Here is a 27,588-nt window from a genome sequence, read left to right on the forward strand (position 1 = left end):
TGAGGAGACAATCCAGATAAGCAAATGTCATAGCAGCAAAGGAATGGTGCAGCATTTTAGAGATTAACCACTCTGTTGCGGAATCAACAGCCTACCGCATGAGAGGCAAACACAGAATATGGCATTTAAGTCCAAAATTAAGCATCTCAAGGTTTTTAGGTTCCTGTACTTATCCAAGGCTGGAGTTAAAATCGCAGGAAGAAACATTAACTATCTCAGATATGCAGATAACACCACATTGATGGCTGAAAGTGAGGAGGAGCTGAGGAGCCTTATGACAAAGGTGAAAGAAGAAAGTGCAAAAGCTGGGTTGCAGTTAAACCTCAAAAAAACCAAGATTATGGCAACCAGCTTGATTGATAACTGGCAAATAGAGGGAGAAAACGTGGAGGCAGTGACAGACTTTTTATTTCTGGGTGCAAAGATTACTGCAGACGCTGACTGCAGCCAGGAAATCAGAAGACGTTTACTTCTTGGGAGGAGAGCAATGACAAATCTTGATAAAATAGTTAAGAGCAGAGACACCACACTGACAACAAAGGTCCGCATAGTTAAAGCAATGGTATTCCCCGTAGTAACCTATGGCTGCGAGAGCTGGACCGTAAGGAAGGCTGAGCGAAGGAAGATAGATGCTTTTGAACTGTGGTGTTGGAGGAAAATTCTGAGAGTGCCTTGGACTGCAAGAAGATCAAACCAGTCCATACTCCAGGAAATAAAGCCAGACTGCTCACTTGAGGGAATGGTATTAAAGGCAAAACTGAAGTACTTTGGCCACATAATGAGAAGACAGGATACCCTGGAGAAGAGGCTGATGCTAGGGAAAGTGGAAGGCAAAAGGAAGAGGGGCCAACCAAGGGCAAGATGGATGGATGACATTCTGGAGGTGATAGACTTGACCTTGGGGGAGCTAGGGGTGGCGACAGCCGACAGAAAGCTCTGGCATGGGCTGGTCCATGAAGTCACGAAGAGTCGGAAGCAACTGAACGAATAAACAACTTATTTTTAAATTAAGTTTCTAGACTATGTGGCTGCAAACTTAAGCCTGAAAGTATGTGGAGAGTAATCTTGTGAAATCTCACTTTATACCAAGTGAGCGGATTTATCCAACTAGCCAAGTACTGTCTACAAAGGACTTTCACATCACCTGCAAACTAGAGTGGTCATGGATGAATATTGAGACTTTTCCAGGCCAAGTGCGTGCTGTCGTATGTTCCCAGGGGTGTGGGTGTGAAGTGTGAAGGGGTGTGTGTCCTTAACAAGATACCGAATGTTTGATGACAAGAGCCCGGGCTTCAGTGCTCCTCATATTCTGCATGCATTTTCAGTTACTGTGAACCGCCTTGAGGTGGGATAGAATTTGTTTATTACAACAAATTTGCACAGAATGCAAGTTGGGTTACCTTGATTAAGAATTTTTATTTTCTTGGCCAAAACTGTTATTAAATTATAGCGCTAAAAAATTCATTTCAAAAGAAGTAGGCTGCTATATTCCACACCTTGTCACTTATTCAAGTATGGCTTTTTCTCTTGATTTCTCAGGCTTCCTTGGAGTTACGAGATTAGCATACTGCAAATTCTAATAGAATCACAGAATAGCAGAGTTGGAAGGGGCCTACAAGGCCATCGAGTCCAATACCCTGCTCAATGCAGGAATCCACCCTAAAGCATCCCTGACAGATGGTTGTCCAGATGCCTCTTGAAGGCCTCTAGTGTGGGAGAGCCCACAACCTCCCTAGGTAACCGATTCCATTGTTGTACTGCTCTAACAGTCAGGAAGTTTTTCCTGATGTCCAGCTGGAATCTGGCTTCCTTTAACTTAAGCCCATTATTCCGTGTCCTGCACTCTGGGAGGATCGAGAAGAGATCCTGGCCCTCCTCTGTGTGACAACCTTTGAAGTATTTGAAGAGTGCTATCATGTCTCCCCTCAATCTTCTCTTCTCCAGGTTAAACGTGCCCAGTTCTTTCAGTCTCTCTTCATAGGGCTTTGTTTCCAGACCCCTGATCATCCTGGTTGCCCTCCTCTGAACATGCTCCAGCTTGTCTGCGTCCTTCTTGAAGTGTGGAGCCCAGAACTGGACGCAATACTCTAGATGAGGCCTAACCAGGGCTGAATAGAGAGGAACCAGTACCTCATGTGATTTGGAAGCTATACTTCTATTAATGCAGCCCAAAATAGCATTGGCCTTTCTTGCAGCCATATCGCACTGTTGGCTCATATTCAGCTTGCAATCTACAACAATTCCAAGATCCTTCTCGTTTGTAGTATTGCTGAGCCAAGTATCCCCCATCTTGTAACTGTGCATTTTGTTTCTATTTCCTAAATGTAGAACTTGGCATTTATCCCTATTAAATTTCATTCTGTTGTTTTCAGCCCAGCACTCCAGCCTATCAAGATCACTTTGAAGTTTGTTTCTGTCTTCCAGGGTAGCTATCCCACCCAATTTTGTGTCATCTGCAAATTTGATAGGCATTCCCTGCACCTCCTCGTCCAAATCATTAATAAAAATGTTGAAGAGCACTAGGCCCAGGACTGAGCCCTGCGGTACCCCACTCATTGCCTCTCCCCAGTTTGAGAAGGTTCCATTGATAAGTACTCTTTGAGTCTGATTCTGTAGCCAACGTGAATCCACCTAATAGTTGTTCCATCTAGCCCACTTTTAGCTAGTTTGTTAATCAGAATATCATGGGGCACTTTGTCAAAAGCTTTGCTGAAGTCAAGATATATGACGTCCACAGCATTCCCACAGTCCACAAGGGAGGTTACCCGATAAAAAATTAGATCAAATTAGTCTGACAGGACTTGTTCCTGACAAATCCATGTTGGCTTCTAGTGATCACCGCATTGATTTCAAGGTGTTTACAGATTGACTTCTTTATAATCTGCTCCAGAATTTTCCCAGGGATGGATGTCAGACTGACTGGTCTGTAGTTCCCAGGTTCCTCCTTTTTGCCCTTTTTGAAGCATTATTGCTTCAGCACAAGAACATAAAAAGAGCTATGCTGGATCAGAACAAAAGCCCATCTAGTCCAGTGTTCTCTTCCCACAGTGGTCAACCAGATGCCTGTGAGAAGCCCACCAGCAGGACATGAGCAAAAACAGCATTCTTAGAGCAGACACACTGAAATCAATGGGACTTCAATCACAACTAACTTGTCCCACTGATTTCAAGAAGTCTACTCTAAATAAGACTAAAATCTGGATTCAATCCATTGGGGGAAAAAAAATAATGGAGGAAAAATAATACCAGGAAGAAGATTAGCTTTGTGGTGATTAAGTATTATGAAATCCAGAAGAATGAAGGACTCGTGCTTTACACATTCATGAGCCACAAACAACTCCTGGATAGATCAAGAAAAAGCCGCAGCCTCTTCTTTCGTTACAAGACAAAGTGATGTAGGAACAGGCACAGTGCTAGATTAAGCAGAACCAAGATTTGGTTGCAGAGGCAAGAGCTGAACTGAAGATTCCTGGATTACAGCACATACATTTAACTACCAGAGTTCATCAGATGTCATATGATAAACATGGGATACTTAGAGGGTCAACATGCTGCTCCCAACATTGTCTTCCCCCTAGCCACATAGTGGGATTAATGATGTCACTGAAATTGGTAATTTCCTTGTTCAGAATACAAACCTTGACAACTCCTATTTTATTCAATTGATATGTATTTAATACATATATAAATCCCTCCTTTCCTCCAAGCCACTCAAGGTGGGTACATGGACTCGACTCACTTTATCCTCACAACAACCCTGTCAGGTGGGTTAACCTGAGAGATTGTGACTGGCTCGAGAACACTCAGTGACCTTCACGGCTGAATAGGAATGTGACCCCTAGTCTCTCCCAGTCTCAATCTACGCTAATCACTGCACCACACTGGCTCTGTTATCTTCAAGCACATCGTCCATAAATTATTCTCTGGTCTAAACTGCAACGCAAGGCTGGAAAATAACTTCTTCTTGCCTGTCTACCTGCAACAACTCATTTACCAGGCCTTGTGCCAGTGGCATCAACAGCATCAGCGAAGTCTTGCTGGAGGCGCACCAAAGAACCTGGCACCAGGGGCCTTTGAAAACGTGGTTTTCTCAGGATACATGAGCCTTTTATTTCCCAGGATCTCCAATATCTGGTGGACCGCTGCCACAGCAGGGAGAAACCTTGGGGATAAAAGCCTCTAGTAAGATTTTCTTGTCACGACTGCTGCCAGGCCAAGGAAAGAGGGCAGCACAGGGCAGACAAGGGGGTTCATTTTGGGCTTGGAATAAGTGAAGCTATTCCCCCCCCCTTTTTTTTTCCTTTTTGGAAAACAGCTTCATTTGCCAAGCCCAATTTCCAAATCAAGCTGCTGGGGGTATCTGCCTATCACCAAATGGCGCAGAGGTACACACGGAGGCTGTGGTCTGCAGCACATGGGATGTTAATGTATTCACAGCCTTGAGGACTGCAGGGAAGGCTGAAGGATGGGAAGGATCTGGCTAGACGTAAGCAGCAGGGATGGAGGCGTGCCTGTGAAGAGGGCGACACTCCTCACCATGCAGTTTTGAATGTGCAACTTAGGCATTTAACAACCTTCTTCCTCAAACCAAAACTGCTACGCACAGAGATTCTCCCTCCACTTGACACCATGCCAATCATTTCCCACAAACTCACCAGTAATAAGAACAACTTCAAAAGTAAAAGCGAAAGCTGTTGTTGTTAGCCAAAGAAAGCATGTTTTAAAGCTGGAGTGGGCAACTTAGTCCTCCACGTGCTTTGGCGTACAACTCCCACTATTTCTCACCATTGGCTGTGCTGGATAGGACTGATGGGAGTTGTAGGCCAAAACATCTGGAGAACCACAAGTTGTCCACTACTGTCTTAAAGAGTATAATAGTGGACAGCTACTTTTTAATTCATAGAATCACAGAATAGTGGAATTGGAAGGGGCCTATAAGGCCATCGAGTCCAACCCCCTGCTCAATGCAGGAATCCACCTTAAAGCATACCTGACAGATGGTTGTCCAGCTGCCTCTTGAATGCCTCTAGTGTGTTTCTGAACCAACAGCTTGAAAATAAATAGTATTTGTATATGGCCCTAATGTTAACCCACCAAGGTGCTGGGAAACTTCAAGGTGTCTTTCTACCTACAATTATAACAACATTATCTGCCATTTGTAGCATGAGATTTTGGTTCTGCCTCATTGAACTTAAGTGTTGGTTCAGTTTGGGCTCATTAAAAGACAGATCCACAGATATTTTTATTTGTAAATTTGCTGTTTGCATGAATGAACTACAAATTCTTTTTAATATCACTGTGATTTGCTTGCAATGCCTTTTTAATGGGGAGATCCATCAGCTCTAACATAACTGTGCTGTGCATTTTAACTGTTACAGGCCATTAAAATGAATGCCCAAACGGTGAACCATTCAACTAGGGGAACTTACACCCCACTCCACCCCCAGTGAGTTTATTTACGTAATGAATCCATTCTTAAACAAGGGAAACTATTCTCTAGATGTTTCTTCTTCATTTAAGCTCTCATAACAGGAGTAACAGTAATAAGGTTGATGTGGGGGGGGGGGGGGGCATGGCATGGCACTCATTCAATCCATGGCATCCCCAGTTTGATATCAGGCAGCCAGGCCAGGAAAGACCTCTATCTAAGACACCAGAGAGCCTCTGCGAATCAGAGTAAACAGTCCGGGGCTACGTGGCCATTGGTCTGCCTTAGGACAAGCAAGGGTTTGTGGATCTGCAGAAACACATAATGGGATACTGGGTGGAGAATTTGACTACAAAAGAATCTCAGCTTCATTTAAAAAGAAAAAGGGCCAAAGCAGACATCTTATTTTGCCCTTCATTACTTTAAATCTGTGTCTAACAGATATGCCTTCTTTTTTATTTTTACTCTACAGTAGGTGCAGGGTGCCTGATCTAGATCTTAAACGTCCCCTACTTCTACACTAGCATTCCAATCCAGACTGAGGCGCTTGCACCTACTCTGGAGTAAAAATGGGGAGGACATACCTAGTTGGCACAGATTTAAAGAAATGTCTATTTTGGCCCAGAGAGCGCGCTCACAAAGCCTCAATCAAACTCTAGTTATTCATAATTACATGCGGCTAGTTGCACTAGTGTGCAGATTGGAACCTGTGCCCCACTGAAAGCAACATAGTCTGGATGATTACTATCTGAATTCAGGCACATTCAGGTCTGTGCTTCTGATGTATGTGGTTCCCAATGCAGACTAGGTTCTATCATTAGATTTGATCACAAGATTCTAGCCATTGTAGATATGAATATGATTGACCATTTTTTTGTAGGAAAAAATACTGAACGTATAATAAGTTGAATTTTGTTTTTGATACAAGTGGTATATTTGGTCAGACAGAAAAGTTGTATGAACTTTGATAGTAAATATCATAAGGCAACTGTATCACTCTCACTCTCTCTCTCTCTCTCTCCTGTAGGAGGAAATACCTTTTAAAAAGAGTATTGTTAACTACTCATGTCAAATATTTGCATAGCTCATTCCAGTTGTTTAAAACTCTTCACATGCAATACGACAGCCCTATAAAACTAAGCAGTATTGTCCTAATATTACACAGATTTAAAAAATGGCTGGTAACCTGCATATATATTATTTAATTGGGGGGGGGGGTTCTCTTCTTTCTGTTTGTCAATACATGTGGAAAACAGCTGTATTTTTCTTCATTTTTGTCACACGCAAAAACCAATCTCCCCTACAAGAGAGATGGATCAGATCCTGGACATAAATGCTACATTTAAGGATGATTCCACTTGTCCTCAAGAGCAATCTGCACGGGGAAGCAGATTTTCAGAAGAATTTGCTTTAAGGCAGTTGAATGTTTTTTAAAAAGCACACACACATATTCCAACGGCCTCTATGATTTCAAGCACGTATCAGTGACCCTGCCTTGCAGAAGCTGCCTTTCTCCTATGGCTACATCCACAGCATAACAACATACATGTCCGAGGAACTATTTTTGCCATCTCTTCTTTGCAGATATTACACAAGATTCTTTGTGTCCTAATATGCTACCCAAATATATCTCACAAAGGGTTTAAACTTCACAGCTCATTCATAGCTGGTCGGCTATATAGTTCCGTGCAAGACAAAAGCCGGAAGGACCTGCTGTCTGAAGAGCAGCGGACAAATCTTGAAGTATTTTTACACCACATTTCTCCTTTCACTTATGTCAAACCAGTTTCCTTATTCATAAAAAAGAACACATTTCTCCACATCAAAACAAAACAAAACAAACAAGTGCACCTACCTGTGTTTCATGCTTTGGCGTCATCTTCCAAGTGGCATGTAAAATCAACCTAAAACATACAAATGGTAAGGCCAAGTAAAAACAATGAACTTTTAAAAAGGAATACCTTGAATGTAATATTTTGTCCAGAGTTACAATTCATGATTTGGATAAAATTGCACAGGAAAATGTCACTGTAGGCTTATATTAGGGCCAGGTCTACATCAAGCTTGATATAACACTTTGAGAGTGATTTGAAAATGGTATATGGAATGTGTCCTGGGCCCCAACAGTTTTCAATACTATTATAAACCGTTATAAAGCAGTAGTGTAGATCCTGCCCAGGTTTCCTACAGGGAAAGCACCTCTAAGAATATCCATGTTTATCTTTTCTTCATCTTTCTGCATCAATCATATGAGCCAAGAAGTCATGCCAGCTTCTTTGCTGATACATTTCTCAAGGCAAAGCAAATTCATGGAGGATAAGGTTATTAATGGCTACTAGTCACAAAGGCTATATCCAGTATCAGAGGCTGTATGCCTGACTCTCAAATATCAGTTGTTGGGGAACACATGTAGGAAGGTGCCGTTGTGCTCAGGTCCTGCTTGGGGTTTTCCTATAGGTAGCTGGAAGGCCACTTTGGGAACAGAATGCTGGACTAGATCAGCTTTTGATCTGATCTAGCATGACTCTTCTGGTGTTCCTTTACAGTAGCAAAAAGCTACACGTTTCTAGGTGGCAGCTGTGAAGAGCAGCTTTTGGCTCTGGCTAGAGACATGTATCTCCTGTCTGTCCTTCAGCCCCCAATTTTCAGCTATGCTGCACATGTTTTGTATCCCACTGAAAGTATCAATTGGGGATAATATCTTAATCTGCAAATATGTTGGGGAGGGGTGGATATAGAATGTAATAAATAAAATAAAATGCACTGACTTTAAACATAAAATATGCTGTAATATACCAAATACTGAAATAATGTATCACAGCAGTCTCCAGCTGGATCATACCAATAGTCATGATTCCTCTTGCAGTTTTCCCAAAGGCCTGAGTCACAGATTAAACATTGAAACATTGAACATACTTTTGTGTCCATTTTTAAATATGAGAATGCTTAGGCCTCTCTTATCTAACTCATGAAGTTAAAAGAATTGTTTGGATATTTCCATAATAAATAAAAATGTATGTGACACAGACATGGCCCTTAGCAATCTTATTACTAAAAAAGTTTGAAAACTGGACTTTCACTTCCACTCCTTAACAGTGAAAACATGCAACACACCCTCATATGTGTGACCAAATGAAGAGATCTGGGAGTTTCCCTTTCGAATGAGCCTTGGATTGGGGAAAACTGGGGGATTTTTCAAGGCAGCCTGGATCTAGATAAGGACAGTCCCACTTCCAAAAGCTTACCGTTGTTTTTCACAACTTTCTGACATACAGCCCTAAAATAATGTGCAATGCCATGAGAAATGGTTTGCTCCCAAAACTACGTAGGGCACGAGCTATTCACTATGGAGTTCAGTACAACCTGTTAATAATGTGATTGTCAGTACTTTCTGACCTCACTATTTACCATTCTTTCCTTACCAGAATAAATGTCACAATCTATGACTCAGGCCTTTGGGAAAACTGCAAGAGGTATCATGACTATTGGTATGATCCAGCTGGAGACTGCTGTGATACATTATTTCAGTATTTGGTATATTACAGCATATTTTATGTTTATAGTCAATGCATTTTATTTTATTTATTACATTCTACATCCACCCCTCCCCAACATATTGCCAGATTAAGGTGCCACAAGACTTTCTTGTTTTAATAAGCAAGAGAGACATATTTACCAGCGGTCAGTGGAGAAGAGAAAAGGAGAGATGAGTGCTATGCTACCCCTTGGTTGCAACAAGGCATCAACATACCCTGAAATCAAATAATAACAGGTGTTTGCTGAACAACAACAGTGACACCATAAAATCCTGACATGTTTATTATTTCTGTAGCCAAAATCCTGTCCAAGCTTCATTCCATGGTGCTGTTAAAGCCAGGCTAAGAAGCTTATTCCAAATGCTTACTTCTGCCTCATTTGTGAACCAAACCACTTCTCCAATTTGCAATAACAAACTGAATTTACTCACAAACTCCTCCAAACAGCTCAGATGAAAATATCTGATGAAAATATCTGAAAGTATCTACCCACGATAGCCCAGGGCATAACATCTTTTCAGATATCTATGTTGTGGGTTCTTTTTCTGAGAGCGGGATTGAAGATACAACCTCATTTGCAAACTGGAATAAATTTGCCCTTTGATTTCTCAGAGGCCTTCCCATCTTATCTCACTGGACTGTAGATTTATATTTAATGGAGAGTGTTTCAGTACTAACACTTCAAAAATCAGTATAGTGCTCAAAGACTGCATACAAACTGTATCCTGGTTTAGCGCTGGGACTGGAAGTAGAAGCAGCAGTTATTGGAGAAGCAGCAATAAATGTGTATGATCTTGGAGGACACAGCATCAGGGGCTTATAAATGAACAATTTAGGGTGCAATCCTCTGTATGTTGGACTAAAAAGACCTACAACTCCCCACTTGCCCCAACTAGTCATGCTGGCTGGGGGATGTTGGGAGTTGTACGTTTTTTTTTCCGTCTAAACATACATAGGCTTGTGCCCTTAGCTGACTTCCTAGCCTTATTCAGGCATTCAACTAGGTTCCTCTTTTAGTGTTGGGAACCCTATGTGTGATAAAGATGCCACCTTCAGACTCAGTCAATCACATGTCAGCTCAGGGACATTGCCATTATTATTATTATTATTATTATTATTATTATTATTATTATTATTAGTATCCCGCCTTTTGCCCAATATTGATGCCTATATACGCATCAGCATCAAGGGGGTGGAGCTAGCCCCAGGTCCTCCCACAGACCCCTTTACATGGTTGGAAAGGAACACCTGAAGAGTTCATACACAGCTAAATCCAGCTGAGTTGACCAACCCACATCATCTCAAGTGCCAGGAGCAGAGACCATAAGTGACCAAGATAAGAACAGAAGAACTCTGCTGTATCATACTGAAGGCCTACCTAGTCCAGCAGGCTATTCACACAGTGGCCAACCAGTTGCCTCTGGTAATCCCATAAAGAGGACATGAGTGCAATACCTCAGAGGGCCACGAAGCAAAGTGCACATTACCAGTACTCTGTTCAATTAAGTCTTACATTATTTTATGCCTAAAGAAACTTCTACGCAGTGTTTGGGCACTTCCAAAATAACTCAAACTTTTAAGAAAACATGGGTCAGTATTATTACCTCAGAACGCTCTCTCTTCTCCCGCCCTTTTTTTTTTTTTAGTTAAAATCAGGAAGTTTAAATTTCAGTGTGTGCTCAGGGAAAGTAAAAAAAAACATGATCAAAGGTGGGGGGAACTTTCCAGGGTGTTGCAATATGTTGCAATGGAGGACATAAGCATAAAGGGAGTTCCTTTCAATATTCAATAGGCCTGCCTTAGAAGGTGGAATTTAAACACTGGCCTGCCATTTCTCAAGTTTTTGGCAATTTGAACCTAGGAAGCTGCCTTATACCAAGTCAGACCACTGCTCTATCTAGCTGAGTATTCTTGACACTGACTGACAGCCGTTCTTCCAGGATGCAGGCAGGATTCTTTCCTAAGCCTACCTGAAGATTCCAGGAATTGGCACCTAGGGCTTTCTGCATGTCATTGAGGTATGGCTCTTCTTCTAAATTCATCAAGGCAAAAGCTTTCTACAAGAGGCTTTTTGTAAATTCAGGCTTAATTGATGTTTGCTTAGTATCTAGCTCTAAAAGGATTCATCAGTTTTCAGCTGGGTGCAGGAGTCATTGAAGCAGCTCAGAAGTTGAAATAATAGGATAGGCAAACAGGCTTAAACTAAAACACAGCTGTTGGGCCAACACCTTTTCTTACAGCAGAAAATTAAAAGGTTGCCAGTTTTGTTTCACATAGTATTTCCACAGGCCTGGAACAACCAGGGGAAAGCACATATGGGACATGAGGGGGAAAAATACACCCACACCAAAAGATTGCAAATAGGAGCAAGATGATCAGAATCCCTGCTTACAGGACTGACATCAGAAAATAATCTAGAAGAGGAGTATCAGGTGGTCCTAGGGCTCAATAAGGCTTCCACCTGGCAGAAATGTCCATCTTATGGGTTTCCCATAGGCATATGGTTAGCCACTGTTTGAAGAAGGATGCTGGACTAGATAGGCCTTTGGTCTGATGAAGCACGGCACTTCTTAAATTCAATGCACAAGCTGAGACACGAGATGGATGTCCCGCTGGGAGCTTCACAACACCGTGGGCAATGTGGATGCCAGTAAAGCCATTTTCCGCAAAGCATACTTACAGCCAAAATAGACATTACTTTAAATCTGTGTTTAGCAACTTCAACCGTTTTGAAACTTTTACTCTAGAGTAGGTGCAACCCTCCCAAATATGAAACTTTAAAACCATGCCAGGATCTTGATCCAAATCAGGCCCTCTGCACCTACTCTAAAGTAAAAAAAAGAAAAGGAAAGGAAAGAAAGATGTAGCCACTAGACATAGATGTAAAGCAAGGATAGGGCACTTTGGGAATTACTTTAAATTTTAAAATAGTATCTGTTTTGGCCCTCAGTTCATGGGCTCAAAAAAGTGATAGGATACAAAAGCCAGTCTGCTGAAAAGGGTTTTACAAAGGTGGAGGATGCCAGGGCCAGAGACAATCGATAGGTACACTAGGTAGAAGGTCACAGAAGACGTGCTCAAGGCTGTTTGCATTGTCAATTAATGAGTGGCCCGGAGTTGTAGGAGGTAGGGGGTGATAGGCAGATTTTTCCATAGGCCTGGGCAATTAGCATTTAGGACATTCTCTTTTCCATTTCAATGGAGGGTGGAGCCCAGGGCAGTCAGTACCCGTCCTTGGTTGCCAATCCTTGGCAGCTTAGCAGCTATAAGCAGAACCTAGCCCACAGAATTACTGTGGAGATAAAACAGTGTGGGGAAGGGGGAGTAATATGCATCCCTCCTTGAAGGAAAAGTGGAAAATAAATGAAATAAATATTTTAATTTACATTACTTATAGTTTGTTAATTTTACCTATAATTAATTTAAATTCTTGGTGGAAAAAAGGCAGGATATAAATGCAATGAAATAAATAAATAAATTATTCCTTTTGGCATGCTCCTCATTGTTCCGTAACATTCCAGTACAATGTATTATATCTTTTTCCTGAAAGCATGCCCATCCTTCTTCCAGGATTCTGCTATTTAGATAGTTAAGGGCTGAACATGTGCTCCAACAAGGTGTTCAACTTCCACTTCCTCCTGCTTGTCAAATATTCAGTCAGAATGCATGCATCTAGCAGTGGTGGTCAGGGTTAAACAATTTTATAAGTAGTCTCTGAAGACAAACAGATATTATACAACCTGTTTGGATGTTGTCCTGGAACCCCTGACATAGTAATAAATATTTATGGATGAACAATATTTATGTTTCACAATATCTATCTCATCCCAAACATATCAAAAGGATGACCGAATTCTCAATATCATGCATATGATTCATGTAACACGAGCAAGTAGCATTTACACATTCCTTTAATGGTTACCCAGACAGAAGTTAATTGTTGTTGTTATCCATATGCAACATAATTGACTCTGAGTTAGAACCCTGAGGTCAGAAAAGAGAACCAGGAAATCGCACAGAATAGTGCCACTATGTTCTTTCCTTGAAAATTAATCAGACTTCTAGTAACTAGTAGCATTTTAAATTTAATATTTCACTGTTGTCCAATCCACCCATATAATGGAAGGTTATAATTTGAAAGAAAAGGAGGAATTAGAGACATTCTCTCCCAGTAGGGCTCAGGATAGACAGAGGGGCTCCTAGTTTGTCTATCCTGAGGCAATCCTTTAGGATCGCACCCTTAATGTTCTTACTCTTTTAATTATTTAAGGTTTTATTGTTTTTCAACAATAGCCTTGATAGCTTTTAGCAAATAAAATAGTATATTAATGTTAATAAATAAATAGCAAGTGGGATGCTTTCTTACAAAATATAGTATCTTGCTTTCCACTCCCTAATGTGAGAACATAATGTGAAAAGAAAGGGTTTTTCTTCCATAAAAATAAAATCCTGGGAAAAGTAATGCCTTTAATTCTCATTGACGAAAATAACCATGAGGAAAACCACACAGGCCTGTTCAGACAACACTGTTCAGACAACACACTAAACCATGGTGGTTAAGCGTTTCAAGATAAAAATTATGGCTTAGCATGTCATGTGAACCATGACTTGGTGTGTTGTGTTAACCATTCCTAACCATGGGTCCTACATAACCACAGTTTAAATACACTCACTAACCACTTGCTGCAAAAGGGTTAGTGGCCTAACAATGGCTTAGTGTGTTGTCTGAACAGGCACAAGGTGACTCCACATTTACTCCAGAACTGGCAGCTGGATTGCCTATGTCCCATTGCCGTCAGTGGGATTTAGCAGCAGAACTCCATGTAGGTTTGCAGAGCAGGTCTTGTCACATCAGACCTTCTTGGGTCATGCTGCTTCCACTGCTGCCTCTTCACAACTGCACAGATTGCAACATGCAATGCCTAGAGTAGCACTGCTATTTGCAAAATATTTCTTGCCAATGAGCCAGCTTTCCCCAACCTGATGCCCTCCAATTGGGTAGGGCAATAATTCTCATCATCCACGGCCATGCTGGCTGGGCTGATGGGGAGTTATAGTCCCATAAACCCGGAGGGCACCAGGTTCAGGAAGAATGGAATAAGCCCCAAGGGAAAGAGGAAGTGAGAGGTTTTGGATGCATTGCAGAGGCAAGACAAACTGCTCTTCACATGAAAACGGGTCATCTCTGTGTCATCACTGTGCTCAGGGGTACTCCAAATCTTCCACATGCCTGATTAATCCCTAGCATTATTATTATTATTATTATTTATTTATATAGCACCATCAATGTACATGGTGCTGTACAGATAACACAGTAAATAGCAAGACCCTGCCACATAGGCTTACATTAGGCAGTGAACTACCTGAGACGATAATGTGATAAAAAGCCATGAGAATCTAGGATTCTCATGACTTGCTAAAGCAAAATATACAAGTGAAACAGAAGGATACTACAAGGCAGCAGACATGAAAAGGGAAGTTTTAGTTTTGGTACACCACAGATTCAGGAAGCAACAAAAGAATTTCCAGAGGGGTAGTCATCTATTGCAGCAAAAACATCAAGGAGTCTTATGACTAACCTCTTGGGGCACAATCCTATGCATCTTTAGACATGCTGGCTGGGGAATGCTGGGAGTTGTTTAGACAGAAAAAAGTCCTACATGCATAGGATTGCACCGTTAAAGATTAAGACCTGGTTCAGACACTCTGGGCTTTGTGGTAAGCTTACCCATGTTCAGCTGTGGTTAACGCTAACCACATGCAGAACGCTTGCAGACAACACTTTTAACCCTTTTGTGGTTAAGTTTTCCTTAATCACACGCTAACCACAAAGTGGTTAGTGGAGCACCTGATTCCTCCAACTGATCCACCCTGTATCCCAACAGCCCTAGCGCTAGGAGCCCTGGCAGTTACGGACATCATTTTAGAGCAGACACCAATGAAATCAGCAATTACATGCGTGCATCACCCCGTTTAGTGAGCGGTTCCTTTGCTTTCTGCATCGCCATGCCTGCTATACCTCTGCAGTCATCACAGGGGAGGCGGAAGCCTTACAGGATGGCTGTGCTAGCTGTGTCATCAGGCAGCGCTGTCACAGTAATCAGAACCTGAGGAGTGTAATGGCACTTCAACAAGGTAGGAGAAACGGATGCTTTGTATGGGGAAATTGCAAGCGGGGATTTAAAAAGCTCTACTGTAAGAGCAAAAATTGCACCAAAAAATGAATGTGAAACATGAAATGGCAGCCACAGCGAGTGTATCAATCAGCAGCCCAGAGCAGCCATAGAGCTCGCTGGCTAGAGCAGCCCTGCATAGTTAGGCAACTATACTGGAAGCTCTATGCCTTAATCCCTTAACCACACCCCCATAACCACAGACACGTGTCAGATGACACTTTTAGCCATGGTTAGTGCTGCTAACCACGCTGCATAACATGGTTAGTGAGCCACAATGTGGTTAATGGGGCAGAGGGTTAGGGAAAATGTGTGTCAAACGACACCGTAAACCATGGTTAAGCATTCCGTTAACCATTTTGTGGTTAAACAGCATAGTTTAACATATCGTTTGAACAGGGTCTAACAAATTAATTCTGGCATAAGCTTTCATGGACACTGTACCCTTCATTAGATGCATCAGAAGCAGACACTGTCCAAGAAGGCTTCACTAGGCCGCAACACCCTAGCATCACCCTGCCAGTGCCATTTACTGGTTTGTGAGCAGGCTATTGGTGATGCCAAGCAAAATTCTGGGCCCACACCACGTGCCCGTCCTCACCAGTGTCACCTTCATAAATTCCAGGTCCAAAACAGTGTGCCTGTCCTCGCCAGCACCACCATCCTATATCAGGGATGCAGCCAGTGTTATTATGATGGTGGTACTTTCCCAACCACCATTCAGGCTGCTCATCTGAACAGGGCTACAGACACTTACTGGTCGACACAGAATGAGTTCATTCTATGTTACCCTAAAAGATTATAAAGGATCTTCCACGAATTACTAAAACTGAACAAAACCTCCAACTCTGAATGCAAAAGCCTCCCTCTTGGGCTGCTCATGTAGCCACTGCCCATGTATAGGACTATCCTCTCAAGTTTTTTGTTTAAAGGCTTTGCCTGCAGTAAACTAAAAGGCAAGCCCACTTAGCTGTTTTACTTGAGCAGACAAATGTCCCACAAATGGAAAAAAGTGCCTTTCAAGCAACCACTACTCAAAAGAAGAGTTGTGATCCCAAATTCAACTATGATAGTGCAACTAGGGGCATTGCCACAGCGTCTCTGACCAGTGTCAGACGGGTACAAATTAAGCAAGAAGGAATCGGACACATTTCTTTGGATGATTTCTTTGCCTTGCTACAAAGGATAAATCAACTACCTCCATAGAATATCCAGCAATAAAGCATTACAAATTTGGGATACTTTGCAAAGAAGATTGGGACCTGGGATTTTTCTCTTATAATACCCATTCAGTATCTTCCTGAAACGTTGGCTAGAAACAACTTGAGTTTTTGAAAACAACTTGAGTTTTTGAAAAACAGCAAAACCAAACAAAGCTCCCAGCCTGCTCACTAACAATGATATAATCGCCTATTCTTTGATCTAGTGCAACAGGCTCAGCTGCAGTAGCGACTTAACTTTGGCCTTAGCTAGACCTTCTTTTTGTTCCGGGGGAGAGAAGGGGAGATCTCGCGTTGTGATTAACGTGAGATCTTGCCCCTGTTTACACGTAAGGCACAACGACCTCAGGAAGAGAGGCATTGCGCCTGCCATTTTAAAAAAAATTTAAAGGGAGAGGAGCGCATGAACGCTTGTGCGCTGAAGGTAGGTGCTTTTTTAAATTTATTTCATTTCCCCGCTCCTCCTGCCCTAACCCTGATGGGCGGCTCCCGGCTCCGTGTGAGTAATCACACATGCTGGAGTGGTGTCAAGCTGCAGAAAGGGCTAGACGTTCCACAGTCTCGGGCTCACCCCGGGACCGCGGAAAAAGTGGGCCCAAAGGGGAGGGCTATATCCTGGGGCAAGAGAGGGATGATCCCTCCCTGATCCCGGGATCCCCTGTGCATCATGTGTATGCACAGGGACGATCCTGGGGTTCGCCCCAGGATATAGCCTGGTCTAGCTGAGGCCTATGACTACTGGCAACTTTATCATTTTCTTTGGCAGCAGTTATCTCACCACCTTAACACACAGAATCATAGAATAGCAGAGTTGGAAGGGACCTACAAGGCCATCAAGTTCAACCCCCTGCTCAGTGCAGGATCCACCCTAAAGCATCCCTTTCAACACAAGTTGAAAGCATTTAGCAGTTTTACTTTTAAAAGGAGCATTTTCTCGATTGTACCAATTACGACTTACCCTGGATGGTGGGAACTTTCTTTTGTTCGCACAGGCTTGGTGACTGGATTTGGCCAAAGGACTGCTGGAAGACGATCCGTCAAAAATCTGGCTATTTTGTTCAAAACTGTAAGAGATGTGATGCAAATATATTAGTTGCTGAGGTGCAATGCTGTCTAAATGACACATAATTCTCAAGCAATCTAGCTCCCACTGTCGGAAATGAGTGGTCAGCTAGGTTCCATTTATCACCTGTGCTAAGAGTGTGCATTGGTAAACTGTTGCAAGTTTGCATTCAGGTTTGACACTGCCCAGTTGCACAAGATGCTAAAATTGTTTTGCTTAACCTTTTACCTTTGGACAGCCCCTTATATACACATAGGGAATTTAGCTTTGTTTATTACTAGCTGCAAATCCTGTTCATCCAGTAAGTGGAAGTCACCTAACTAAGCACAGACCAAACCGTCTACAGCAGGAGTGCAGAACCGCTTTCCACCCAAAGACCATTTTGGAGAAACTCTCAGGGGCCATATTCCATTGGTGAGTGGGGCCAAAGGAAAAGGGAGAGGAGCCCAAAAAACCCCAAAATACCAGCATATTTTAGCTTAAAGCTCTCTCACAGAAGATCCTCCCATGAAAGGCACATCCTTTGGTAGAAGTAAGTAACTTAAAAAGGCAGAAGTAACATCGGGGCCTGCTCCTGCTGGACTCTCTCTCTCTCTCTCTCTTTCTCTCTCCTCCCTCCCTCCCTCCTTGACTCCTTTTCCTTGTGTGTCATGTCTTTATTAGATTGTAAGCCTGAGGGCAGGGACTGTCTTTTTTCCTAAGTGTAAGCCGCTCTGAGAGCCTTTTTTGGCTGAGGAGCGGGGTATAAGTATGATAAATAAATAAATAAATAAATAAATAAAAAATCCTAGATCCAACTCCTTATGTTTAAAACAGAATAAAACCAAAGTAAAAAAAATAATCAGGTTCAAAGCCAGCAGTGGAGCAAACATCTAAAAAAACCCACTAACACCATTTTTGAAACTAAAGGACAGCAAAGCCTGGGAAAATAAATCGGTCTTCACCTGTTGCCACCCATCCTCTCCCTATTGTGGAAGTAGGGATCTATTGATGTCACAGAAATTTAAAAGCAAAGTCAAGGAAGCACATCATGCCACTATCCTGAGCTCTTTCCTTTTGACCTAATTTCTGCTCCTCCCCATCTAGAAAGGACTGTTTCTTCTTCATTTAAGTTTAAACACATACATGAAATCTTGATTGGACAGTACGTCACTATTCATTGGTTTTAATGTTTGGGTTCAGTTTGGGTCATTTATTTTTCATTCCTCCAGATGACCGATTTTTACTGACACAGATTGTATTAGTGGGTTATAGCCAATGTTAGTCCAACTCCTTTCAATGGGTCTACTCTAAGTAGGACCAACTTTGGATACAGGCCAGTGTTTATTATGGCCTTGTACAGAAGACACCTTAAACCACAGCTTTAACCACAGTGGAATTCACCAAAGCCTTGGTTTAAGAGGCCTATGTTTAACTTTTAATATCAAATACAAATGTGATTGCCTTCTATGGGACTCTTTTTTAATCTTTGATCGAGATTCTGTATTGTTCTGGGTGTTATCCTGATAAAATCAACCGGGCGAGAGTGAGGGCGGCTGGAGAGAGCTCTGGTTCATCATATGATTACTGCAACATCAAAGGATGGCTTGCTTGTGGAAAAGTCCTATCAACCCCAAGACATACAATTTTGGCGTCGCCTCAGAGGCGACGCTTTTCATCACAGTGTCAAGGTGCGCGGAATCCAGGACATGCCTGCGGACTGGCACACAAACGACTCAAGAGCCGTAATCCAGTTGGGGTATGAATCACCGCGGCGTTTCAGCGAGACGCTCACGAAAGAGAAACAAAAATATTTATTCTCTCTCTCTCTCTCTCTCTCTCTCTCTCTCTCTCTCTCTTATTGTTCTCGTTCATTAACCTTTTCGCCCTCGGAGCAAGCAAGGCATTTGTAAAATAAGACACCCAAGAGGAAGAAAACCACGAGATCAGTTCATTGAGACGAGTTCAGATCTCAGCGCTCCGTGAAAAAGCTGTCCCTCCCCTACGTGCCTTTTGGGCGGGCAAAAGGCCGAATTATTCCTATCCTCGCGGCGAAGAGCTAGGACCAGACCCAGGGCCATGCGGCGGCCGGGAGACAGCGGCGATGGGAAACATCCTTGATTTAATAATCCCGCGTGCGGAAGGAATAACGACTCCCATGGCCACCCCAGAGGCTGGAGATCCAGCACAACAACCTTTTCCAACCCAGTGCCCTCGAGGAGATTTTTTAAAAAAACAATAATTACAAGTCCCATCATCCCCAGCCATCATGGACAGGGATGGTGAGAGATGTTGTCCGAGGCATCTGGAAGGCCCCCGGTTGGGGAAAGCTGTGGTGCCGTGAGCTACGCATCCCCATAGAAACCGAAACCGCGCACCCGTGCTTTCTTCCTTTCCTTCGTACCCCCCACCCCACCGCAGCGGATTCTTCAGGGACGCTTACGGGACTTACCCAGCTTGCTGCTGCTCTTCGCTTTTCCTCCCCGACTTTTTGGAACGGTCCTTCCCGACCGCCAGGGGAACGAAACAGCAGCCCGAGATCACGGCGGGTTCCCAACTCGGAGCCGCACAACCAATAAACGCGCCAGTAGCCGACCTACCCCAGGCTTGGGCTAAGCCGCCGCCTTCACGTGATCGCCGGCGAGAGGCGGAGCTGAAGCGCCTCCGTCGTTTGCGCCAAGACGGAGAGGCCTTGGTAAAAAGCCGGGAATGCGCTCAGGGCGGGTGTAACAGCCGCCGCTTATCGGCAGGCCCAGGAGGGAGTGGGGGCCGGGAGTCAGCCTTGTATGGCCGCTTGTTGCCCGCGTGAAGATAAAGAGGCTCGAATTTCAGTGGGGCTGTGGATCCATTCTGGGTTTCATTCAGAATCACCCAGAATAGCTGGTTCTGAATGAAACTCAGAATAGATTCACAGTCCCACCTCTGAAACCACGTCAAGAAGAAACCCAGGCCACAGCTAGACCTAAGGTTTATCCTGGGATCATCCAGGGTTCGCCCCTGCCTGAGCACTGGATCCCCTGTGTGTCACCTAGATGAACAGGTTCGACGCCTGGACGATCCAGTGATAAACCTTAAGTCTAGCTAAGTCTACTGTAGATTCCCTGGTAAGGGAGTTCCAGAGCCCTGGAGCAGCACCGAGATGGCCCTTTCCCGCATTCCTACCTTGCATGCCTGTGATGGTAGGACTGAGAGAAGGGCTTCCCCCGAAGACCTCAAAGCATGGGCAGGCTCATAAGGGAGAATAGGGTATTTTTAGAAAACCAAGCCATATTGGGCTTTATAGGTCAGAACCAGCACTTTGAATTTTGCCTGGAAACGGACTGGAAGCCTGTGGAGCTGTTTTAACAGGGGAGTTGTATGCTCCCTGTAACCAGCTCCGGTCAACACACTGGCTGCATCTCCAGGAATAGGCGGAACTGGCGCACTAGCTTTAACTGTGCAAATGCACTCCCCACCACCACTGAAACCTGGGCATCCAGGTTCAGGGCTGAATCCAGAAGTACGCCCAAGCTGAGGACCTGTGTCTTCAGGGGAAGTGTAACCCCATCCAGCACAAGCTGAATCCCTATTCCCTGATTTGCCTTTCAACTGACCAGGAGCACCTCTGTCTTGCCTGGATTAAGCTTCAATTTGTTTGCCCTCGTCCAGTCCATAACTGCTGACAGGCACTGGTTTAGCACTGAAACAGCTTCCTTGGAATTGCGTGGAGCAAACAAGCAAGCAAGCTTGTGACCGTTCAAAGGCTTACAGGTATATTAAGAACAATTAGGCATCTAACACAGCCTTCCCTAACTGGGTGCTCTCCAGATGTGTTGGACTACAACTGCCATAATCCCCAATGCTATTTTTATAGAATTTATAAACTGCATCAATGTACATCAAATTCAAATACAAAATTAAACAAAATACAATAAAAGCAGAAACATTGCTAAAACAGTGGCTGGAATTTAACCATTGGCTGGCTGGGTGTGATGGGAGTTGTGGTTCAACACACCCAAAGAGCCTCAGGTTAGAGGAGACTAAGATAGTTGCATGTTAAAGACCATCATATTGTATTACAGCTTGTTTTTTGTGTGAATTACAACCCACTTCACCAGATGCAACAAGGTTTACTGAGAGTGTAATCCTATACATGTCTATGGGTCTTACTTCCAGGTAAGTGGGTATAGGATTGCAGTCTAAGCAGTTCAGAAAAACCATGCTGGACAGTGGAGTAGTAAATGTTGAAGTGCAAGCAATCATCATGATTGTCCCCATAGCCACATCCCCAAGGAGAGTCCAACAATTCAGGCAGCGCTGTTGATCCGTGTCAACAAACCAGTTCTATCTCCACCAGAAACAAGCCTATTGTAAAGCTAACAGGTCTTCATTATCCATTCCAGACCAAGCCATCCCAAAATGCTCTGCATTCCAAGAGGGAACAATATATTGTTGATAGAAAAATTCATTTCCTTTCAGGCATTGCGAGAATTGCAGCTAAGGAGGCTGGAAGATGATGTCAGTCAGTGTCCCTGCTAATAAAGAAGTGCTGCATCCCTGGATCCACTACACCATGGTTGGTTCAGGACCAAAGTCTCTTCTAAGAGCATGCCCTAGCTATAAGGTCAGCTTCTGAGGCCCTGCTCTTTGGGCGGTAGATAAAAGATGCCAGGTTGGTGCGAGAGAGCCAATGTAGTGGTTTAGAGTGTTGGACTGGGAGTTAGGAGATCTCGGTTCTAGTCCTCACTCGGCTGTGGAAGCTCACTGGCTGACTTTGGGCCAGTCACAGACTCTCAGCCCAACCTACCTTACAGGGTTGCTGTTGTGAGGATAAAAAGGAGAGGAGGAGGATTATGTACACTGCCTTGTGTTCCTTAGAGGAAAAAAAGGCAGGATATAAATGTAATAAATAAATAAGGCCTTTTTGATGGTGGCCCTACACTTGTGGAATTCCCATCCCCAGAAACCCTTTCTGGGTTCACAAAATGTGGTAACTCACCATGGGTTACCATGCTGTCTGAATGCAGGGTAGGTTAACATGTGTCTGATCGCAGGGTGCGTTATGTCTGAACGCAGCACGTTTCCTGCAGGGTGTTTTTTTAACCATGCAGTGTGGGGTGTTGTTGTTGTTGTTGTTTTCCTCAAACAAGCCACCTTGAGAACCCATGGCTTGTTGTTGGGTTGTTCAAGGTGATAAACAAGCCACACTGCCTGGTTAACAAGCAACCCTGCAAAAAAAGCACTGCGTTCAGACAACACGGTAACCCACCCTGTGGAAAAAGTGCTGCATTCAGACAACACGAAAACCCATGGTTCAACAACAACCTGCACTAGGGGTGGGAGTGTTAGTGCATTGTGTGAACCCTGCACTACTTGTTTTGAAGAAAACATTTTAAGGGCATAATCCTATGCATGTTTAGACAGAAAAATATCCTACAAAATTCTACAAGCATTCCTCCAGCCAGGCAGGTTGACTGGGGCATGCAGGGGATTGTAGGAGGTTTTTTCTGACTAAACATGTATAGTATTGCACCTTAAAACATTTTCATTTCAATCTGTAGTTTAATAATTGCTGTGTTGACTGATGGTTACCGCCCATTTTGGGTCTGGTGCTGCTGCTGCTGAATGCCAGGTCAGTCCAAAACAAAATCTCTCTCATCCATGATCTGATTGTGAATGAGGGGGCTGACCTGGTATACATCACTGAGACCTGGGTGGGTGAACTGGGAGGGGTTGCTCTCACCCAGCTCTGCCCTCCTGGGTACTCGGTGCAGCACCAGCACAGACTCAAGGGCCGGGGAGGGGGGGTTGCCATGGTCTATAGGAATACAATCTCCCTCTCTAGGCTTCCTGTTCAGTCGAGTGCTGATCTTGAGTGTCTGTACTGTGTGTTGGGTACTCGAGACAGATTAGGGATTCTGCTGGTGTACCGTCCACCCCGCTGCCCAACAGTCTCCCTGCCTGAGCTGACGGAGGTTGTCTCGGACCTGGTGTTGAGGACCCCTAGGATGGTGGTTCTGGGGGATCTCAACTTCCATGCCAAGGCCACTGTATCCGGAGCGGCTAAGGACTTCATGGCTGCCATGACAACCATGGGGCTGTCTCAACATGTCACGGGCCCAACGCATGTAAAAGGACACACGATTGATCTGGTTTTCTCGACTGGACAGGAGGATGGTGATCTGAAAGTGGGGGAACTAACATCTACCCCCTTGTCATGGTCGGATCACTTCCTATTGAGGTTTAGACTCTCGGCGGCCTTTCCCCTCTGCAAGGGTGGGGGGCCTATTAAAATGGTCCGCCCCCGGAGGCTAATGGACTCCGATGGATTCCTGCTGATATGGCCAGTGCTCCTGTCGAAGCCCAGGTCGCTCTGTGGAATGCAGAGATGACTCAGGCGGTTGACACGATCGTGCCCAAGCGTCCTCTCCCTCTGAGCAGAGCCCGGTCAGCTCCTTGGTATACACCTGAGCTGAGGGCAATGAAGCAAGAGGGGAGACGGCTATAACGCAGGTGGAGGAAAACTCGTGCTGGGTCTGATCGAACACGGGTTAGAGCTCACTATCGAGCCTACTCTGTGGCGGTGAGGGTGGCAAAGAGACAGTTCTTTTCCACCAGCATTGCTTCTTCTCAGTGTCGTCCGGCGGAGCTTTTCCGGGTGGTTCGCGGCCTGTTACACTCTGGGCCAGGGCGTGAGATAGTTGAACCCTCGGTAGCACGCTGCGACGAGTTTGCACGGCACTTTGAAGATAAAGTCGCTCAGATTCGTCATGAATTGGACATCACACTTAATGCAGCTCCACTAGTAGAGGCGTTCAGAGCGCTGTCCGGCTCAGTTTTATTGGATGAGTTTCAGTTATTGAAGCCCGAGGATGTGGACAAGGTGCTTGGCCAAGTCCGGTCGACCACCTGTGTGCTTGACCCTTGCCCTTCGTGGCTCATTACATCAAGTAAGGAGGGGATCGCCGGCTGGGTCCAGGAGGTTGTAAATGCCTCCTTGAGAGAGGGAGTGGTGCTGGCCTCTTTAAAAGAGGCGGTAATTAGACCACTCCTGAAGAAGCCTAATCTGGACCCGGAAGATGTTAACAACTACAGGCTGGTGGCTAATATTCCTTTCCTGGGCAACTCCAGGCACTCTTGAATGAAACGGATTATCTAGATCCATTTCAATCGGGTTTCAGGCCTGGTTTTGGAATGGAAACTGCCTTGGTCGCCCTGTGGGATGACCTCTGTCGGGAGAGAGACAGGGGGAGTGCGACCCTGTTGGTTCTCCTGGACCTCTCAGCGGCCTTCGATACCATCGACCATGGTATCCTTCTGGATAGGTTGTCTGAGCTGGGAGTTGGAAGTACTGCGTTGCAGTGGTTCCGCTCCTACTTGGATGGCCGATTCCAGAAGGTGTTGCTGGGGGATTATTGCTCTGTGCCGTGGCTTCTAAGCCATGGGGTTCCACAGGGCTCTATCTTATCCCCTATGCTGTTTAACATATACATGAAGCCACTGGGGGAGGTTATCTGGAGATGTGGACTGAGGTGTCATCAATATGCGGATGATACCCAGCTCTACCTTTCCTTTTCATTATTATTATTATTTATTTATATAGCACCATCAATGTACATGGTGCTGCACAGAGTAAAACCCAGGTGAGGCAGTGACTGTTCTGAACCAGTGCCTGGGCACGGTAATGGACTGGATGAGGGCTAACAAACTGAGACTCAATCCAGACAAGATGGAGGTACTGTTAGCGGGTGGTTCATCTGTCCGGCGAGGTGATGTTTGCCCTGTCCTGGACGGGGTTGCACTCTCCCTAAAGGATCGGGTCCGTAGTTTGGGGGTGCTCTTCGATCCAGAACTGTCACTTGAGGCACAGGTGAACTCAGTGGCAAAGAGCACCTTTTATCAGCTTAGGTTGATATACCAACTACACCCATATCTGGACAGAGATAGCCTAGCTACAGTTATCCATGCTCTGATAACCTCTCGCTTGGATTACTGCAATGCGTTATACGTGGGGCTGCCTTTGAAAACGGTCCGGAAGCTTCAGCTGGTACAAAATAGGGCAGCCCATTTACTAACAGGGACTGGCCGGCGAGATCACATTACGCCAGTCCTTTTCCAGCTTCATTGGCTGCCAGTCCAGGTCCGGGCCCGATTCAAAGTGCTGGTATTGACATTTAAAGCCCTAAACGGTTTGGGGCCAAGTTATTTGAAGGAACGCCTCCTCCCATATGTACCTGCCCGGACCTTAAGATCATCTACAGGAGCCCTTCTCTGTGAGCCCCTGCCAAAGGAAGTGAGGCAGGTGGCTACTAGAAGGAGGGCTTTCTCTGCTGTGGCACCCCGGTTGTGGAATGAGCTCCCCAGAGAGGTCCGCCTGGTGCCTACACTGTACTGCTTTCGTCCCAGCTGAAGACCTTTTTATTCTCTCAATATTTTAACACTTAATTTTAACCTAAATTTAAATCTTACTGTTTTGACTCTGTATTTGAATCTTATATCAATTTTGCTGTGTGGTTTTATCCTGGTTTTGCTTTTATACTGTATTTTGTAATTGTGCTTTTAACCTGTTGGTTGTTTTATTGTGGTTTTAATTTTTGTGAACCGCCCAGAGAGCTTCGGCTATTGGGCGGTATAAAAATGTAATAAATAAATAAATAAAGTAACAGGGTTCTAATTTGATAGTATATTACTATGCTGTATTGATGGAGTTTTCTGTACACAACAATGTGATGGAAATGTGCTCTCTAAGCCAAGTTTATACATCTTTTCATAAATATCTGTCTATCTATTTATTGCATTTTTATACCAACCAATAGCTGAAGCATAACATCCTGCTTCCCCCAGTGGCTAAACAGTTGCATCCAGGAAGTTTGCAAGCAGGAAATAAAGGCAAATAGTCCTCTACCATGGTTGCCACACACACCTCGCCACTGGTATTCAGTTACATGCTTAGGCAACATAACTAGTAGTGCTGTGCTGAAAATTTCAATCATTCCATTTTTGGCATTTCATGGGCGGGGGTGGGGGGGACGAAAACTGTGGCGAAAGAGTCTGGGAGAGGTGAGGATTTCAGAGAATTTTCTCCTAGGGGAGTGGGGGCAGGATTTCTACATACCTTTTAAAGTATGAAGTTTTGAGGGATCTTCATTCTATTTTTTAATTGTTTTTTTAAAAAAACAAAAACACCCTCAGCACTTGCAGGAGCCCAGGAATTTTAGGAATTTGTTTTTAGTGCTTTTTCTATTTTTGCACTGCCCCACCCCACCTCACATTGCTAGTTTTATTTTCAGTTTTGTCATGTTCTGCTGCTGTTTTAATCTTGTTTTTTATCAGTCAACAGTAATTGTCTTATTATAACCTTGAGAAATGTAATAAATAAATAAGTGAACATTAATCAGTGTTAACTTTTTCGAGGTGAGGAGGAAGGAAAGATGAGACAGACTGTAATACAGTATCTGAAACGAGGCCTCTCAGAGCTTTGTGCTTTGCTATTATAAAGTTCATAAAGGTAATTTAAAACCATGTATATAATTGTGTACCAAATTCTGGACTAGATTCTTGCCATATTGCCCAGAACCTGTTCAGCCAGCTCTGAGGAAAGCACCTAAATTGAAGGGGGCCTGTTGGGGGGGGGGGGCTGGAAATGATTTAACCTGTCATGCTATTCCATCCAGACCTTTCAAGTTTCTTAGAAATTATTAATAAAGTTTTAGCAGTATATACATTGTAATGTATGGGTTTGATATGAATTTATTGCACTAATCACTAAGTGTGATTAGTTCTCTGTGTGTGTTGTGAGATATCTACGAGTAATGGAATGTATTCTTGGAAATGAAGGAAGGCTGCCACAAAGAGCAATATTCTGATCACGAGATCCTCCCCCCTCCCTCCCTCTACACCCGGCTGGTGTAGAAATCGCCACATCCTTCCCTAGCAGGGATGAACACAAGGCCCTTTGAATCCCTGCAAACCGACAAAGCAATGCAAGCGAAAGCACCTTTTCTCAAAAAGGGAGTGGCGGCTATAACTCCATTGAAGTTTGCAGGAACCAGACAAAACTTCATACACAGCATCCCCCAGCAAGGATGTACACAAGGCAAAATGACAACCCTGCACAGTTGCTGCCACCTGACCAAGACAGTGTTTGACACTTGGGAGGTTGCAGCGCACCTGAGGAAGGGTTAGAGTGGGGTTGGGCTGCAAGCACAAT

General features: G+C 44.1%; 1 protein-coding gene across 2 annotated transcripts in view; it reads right to left on the reverse strand.

Moving 5' to 3' along the window:
* SNX10 (sorting nexin 10) overlaps positions 1-19,995 on the reverse strand; it is a 43,683-nt gene extending 23,688 nt beyond the window's left edge. The window contains exons 1-3 of one of the 2 annotated variants that reach the window (XM_063128918.1): positions 19,852-19,995; positions 17,316-17,421; positions 7,284-7,332 (exon numbers count right to left, since the gene is read on the reverse strand). In XM_063128918.1, coding sequence (XP_062984988.1) covers positions 7,284-7,307 — 24 coding nt within the window. In that variant the 5' untranslated portion in view covers positions 7,308-7,332; positions 17,316-17,421; positions 19,852-19,995. Of the gene's footprint in view, positions 1-7,283; positions 7,333-17,315; positions 17,422-18,364; positions 18,384-19,851 lie in introns of those variants that run through there. The other variant, XM_063128926.1, reaches the window with a different exon arrangement.
* Between the last annotated feature and the right edge of the window lie 7,593 nt (positions 19,996-27,588).

This window comes from Elgaria multicarinata, chromosome 1 (genome assembly GCF_023053635.1).
Source record: "Elgaria multicarinata webbii isolate HBS135686 ecotype San Diego chromosome 1, rElgMul1.1.pri, whole genome shotgun sequence".
NCBI classification, from domain to species: domain Eukaryota; kingdom Metazoa; phylum Chordata; class Lepidosauria; order Squamata; family Anguidae; genus Elgaria; species Elgaria multicarinata.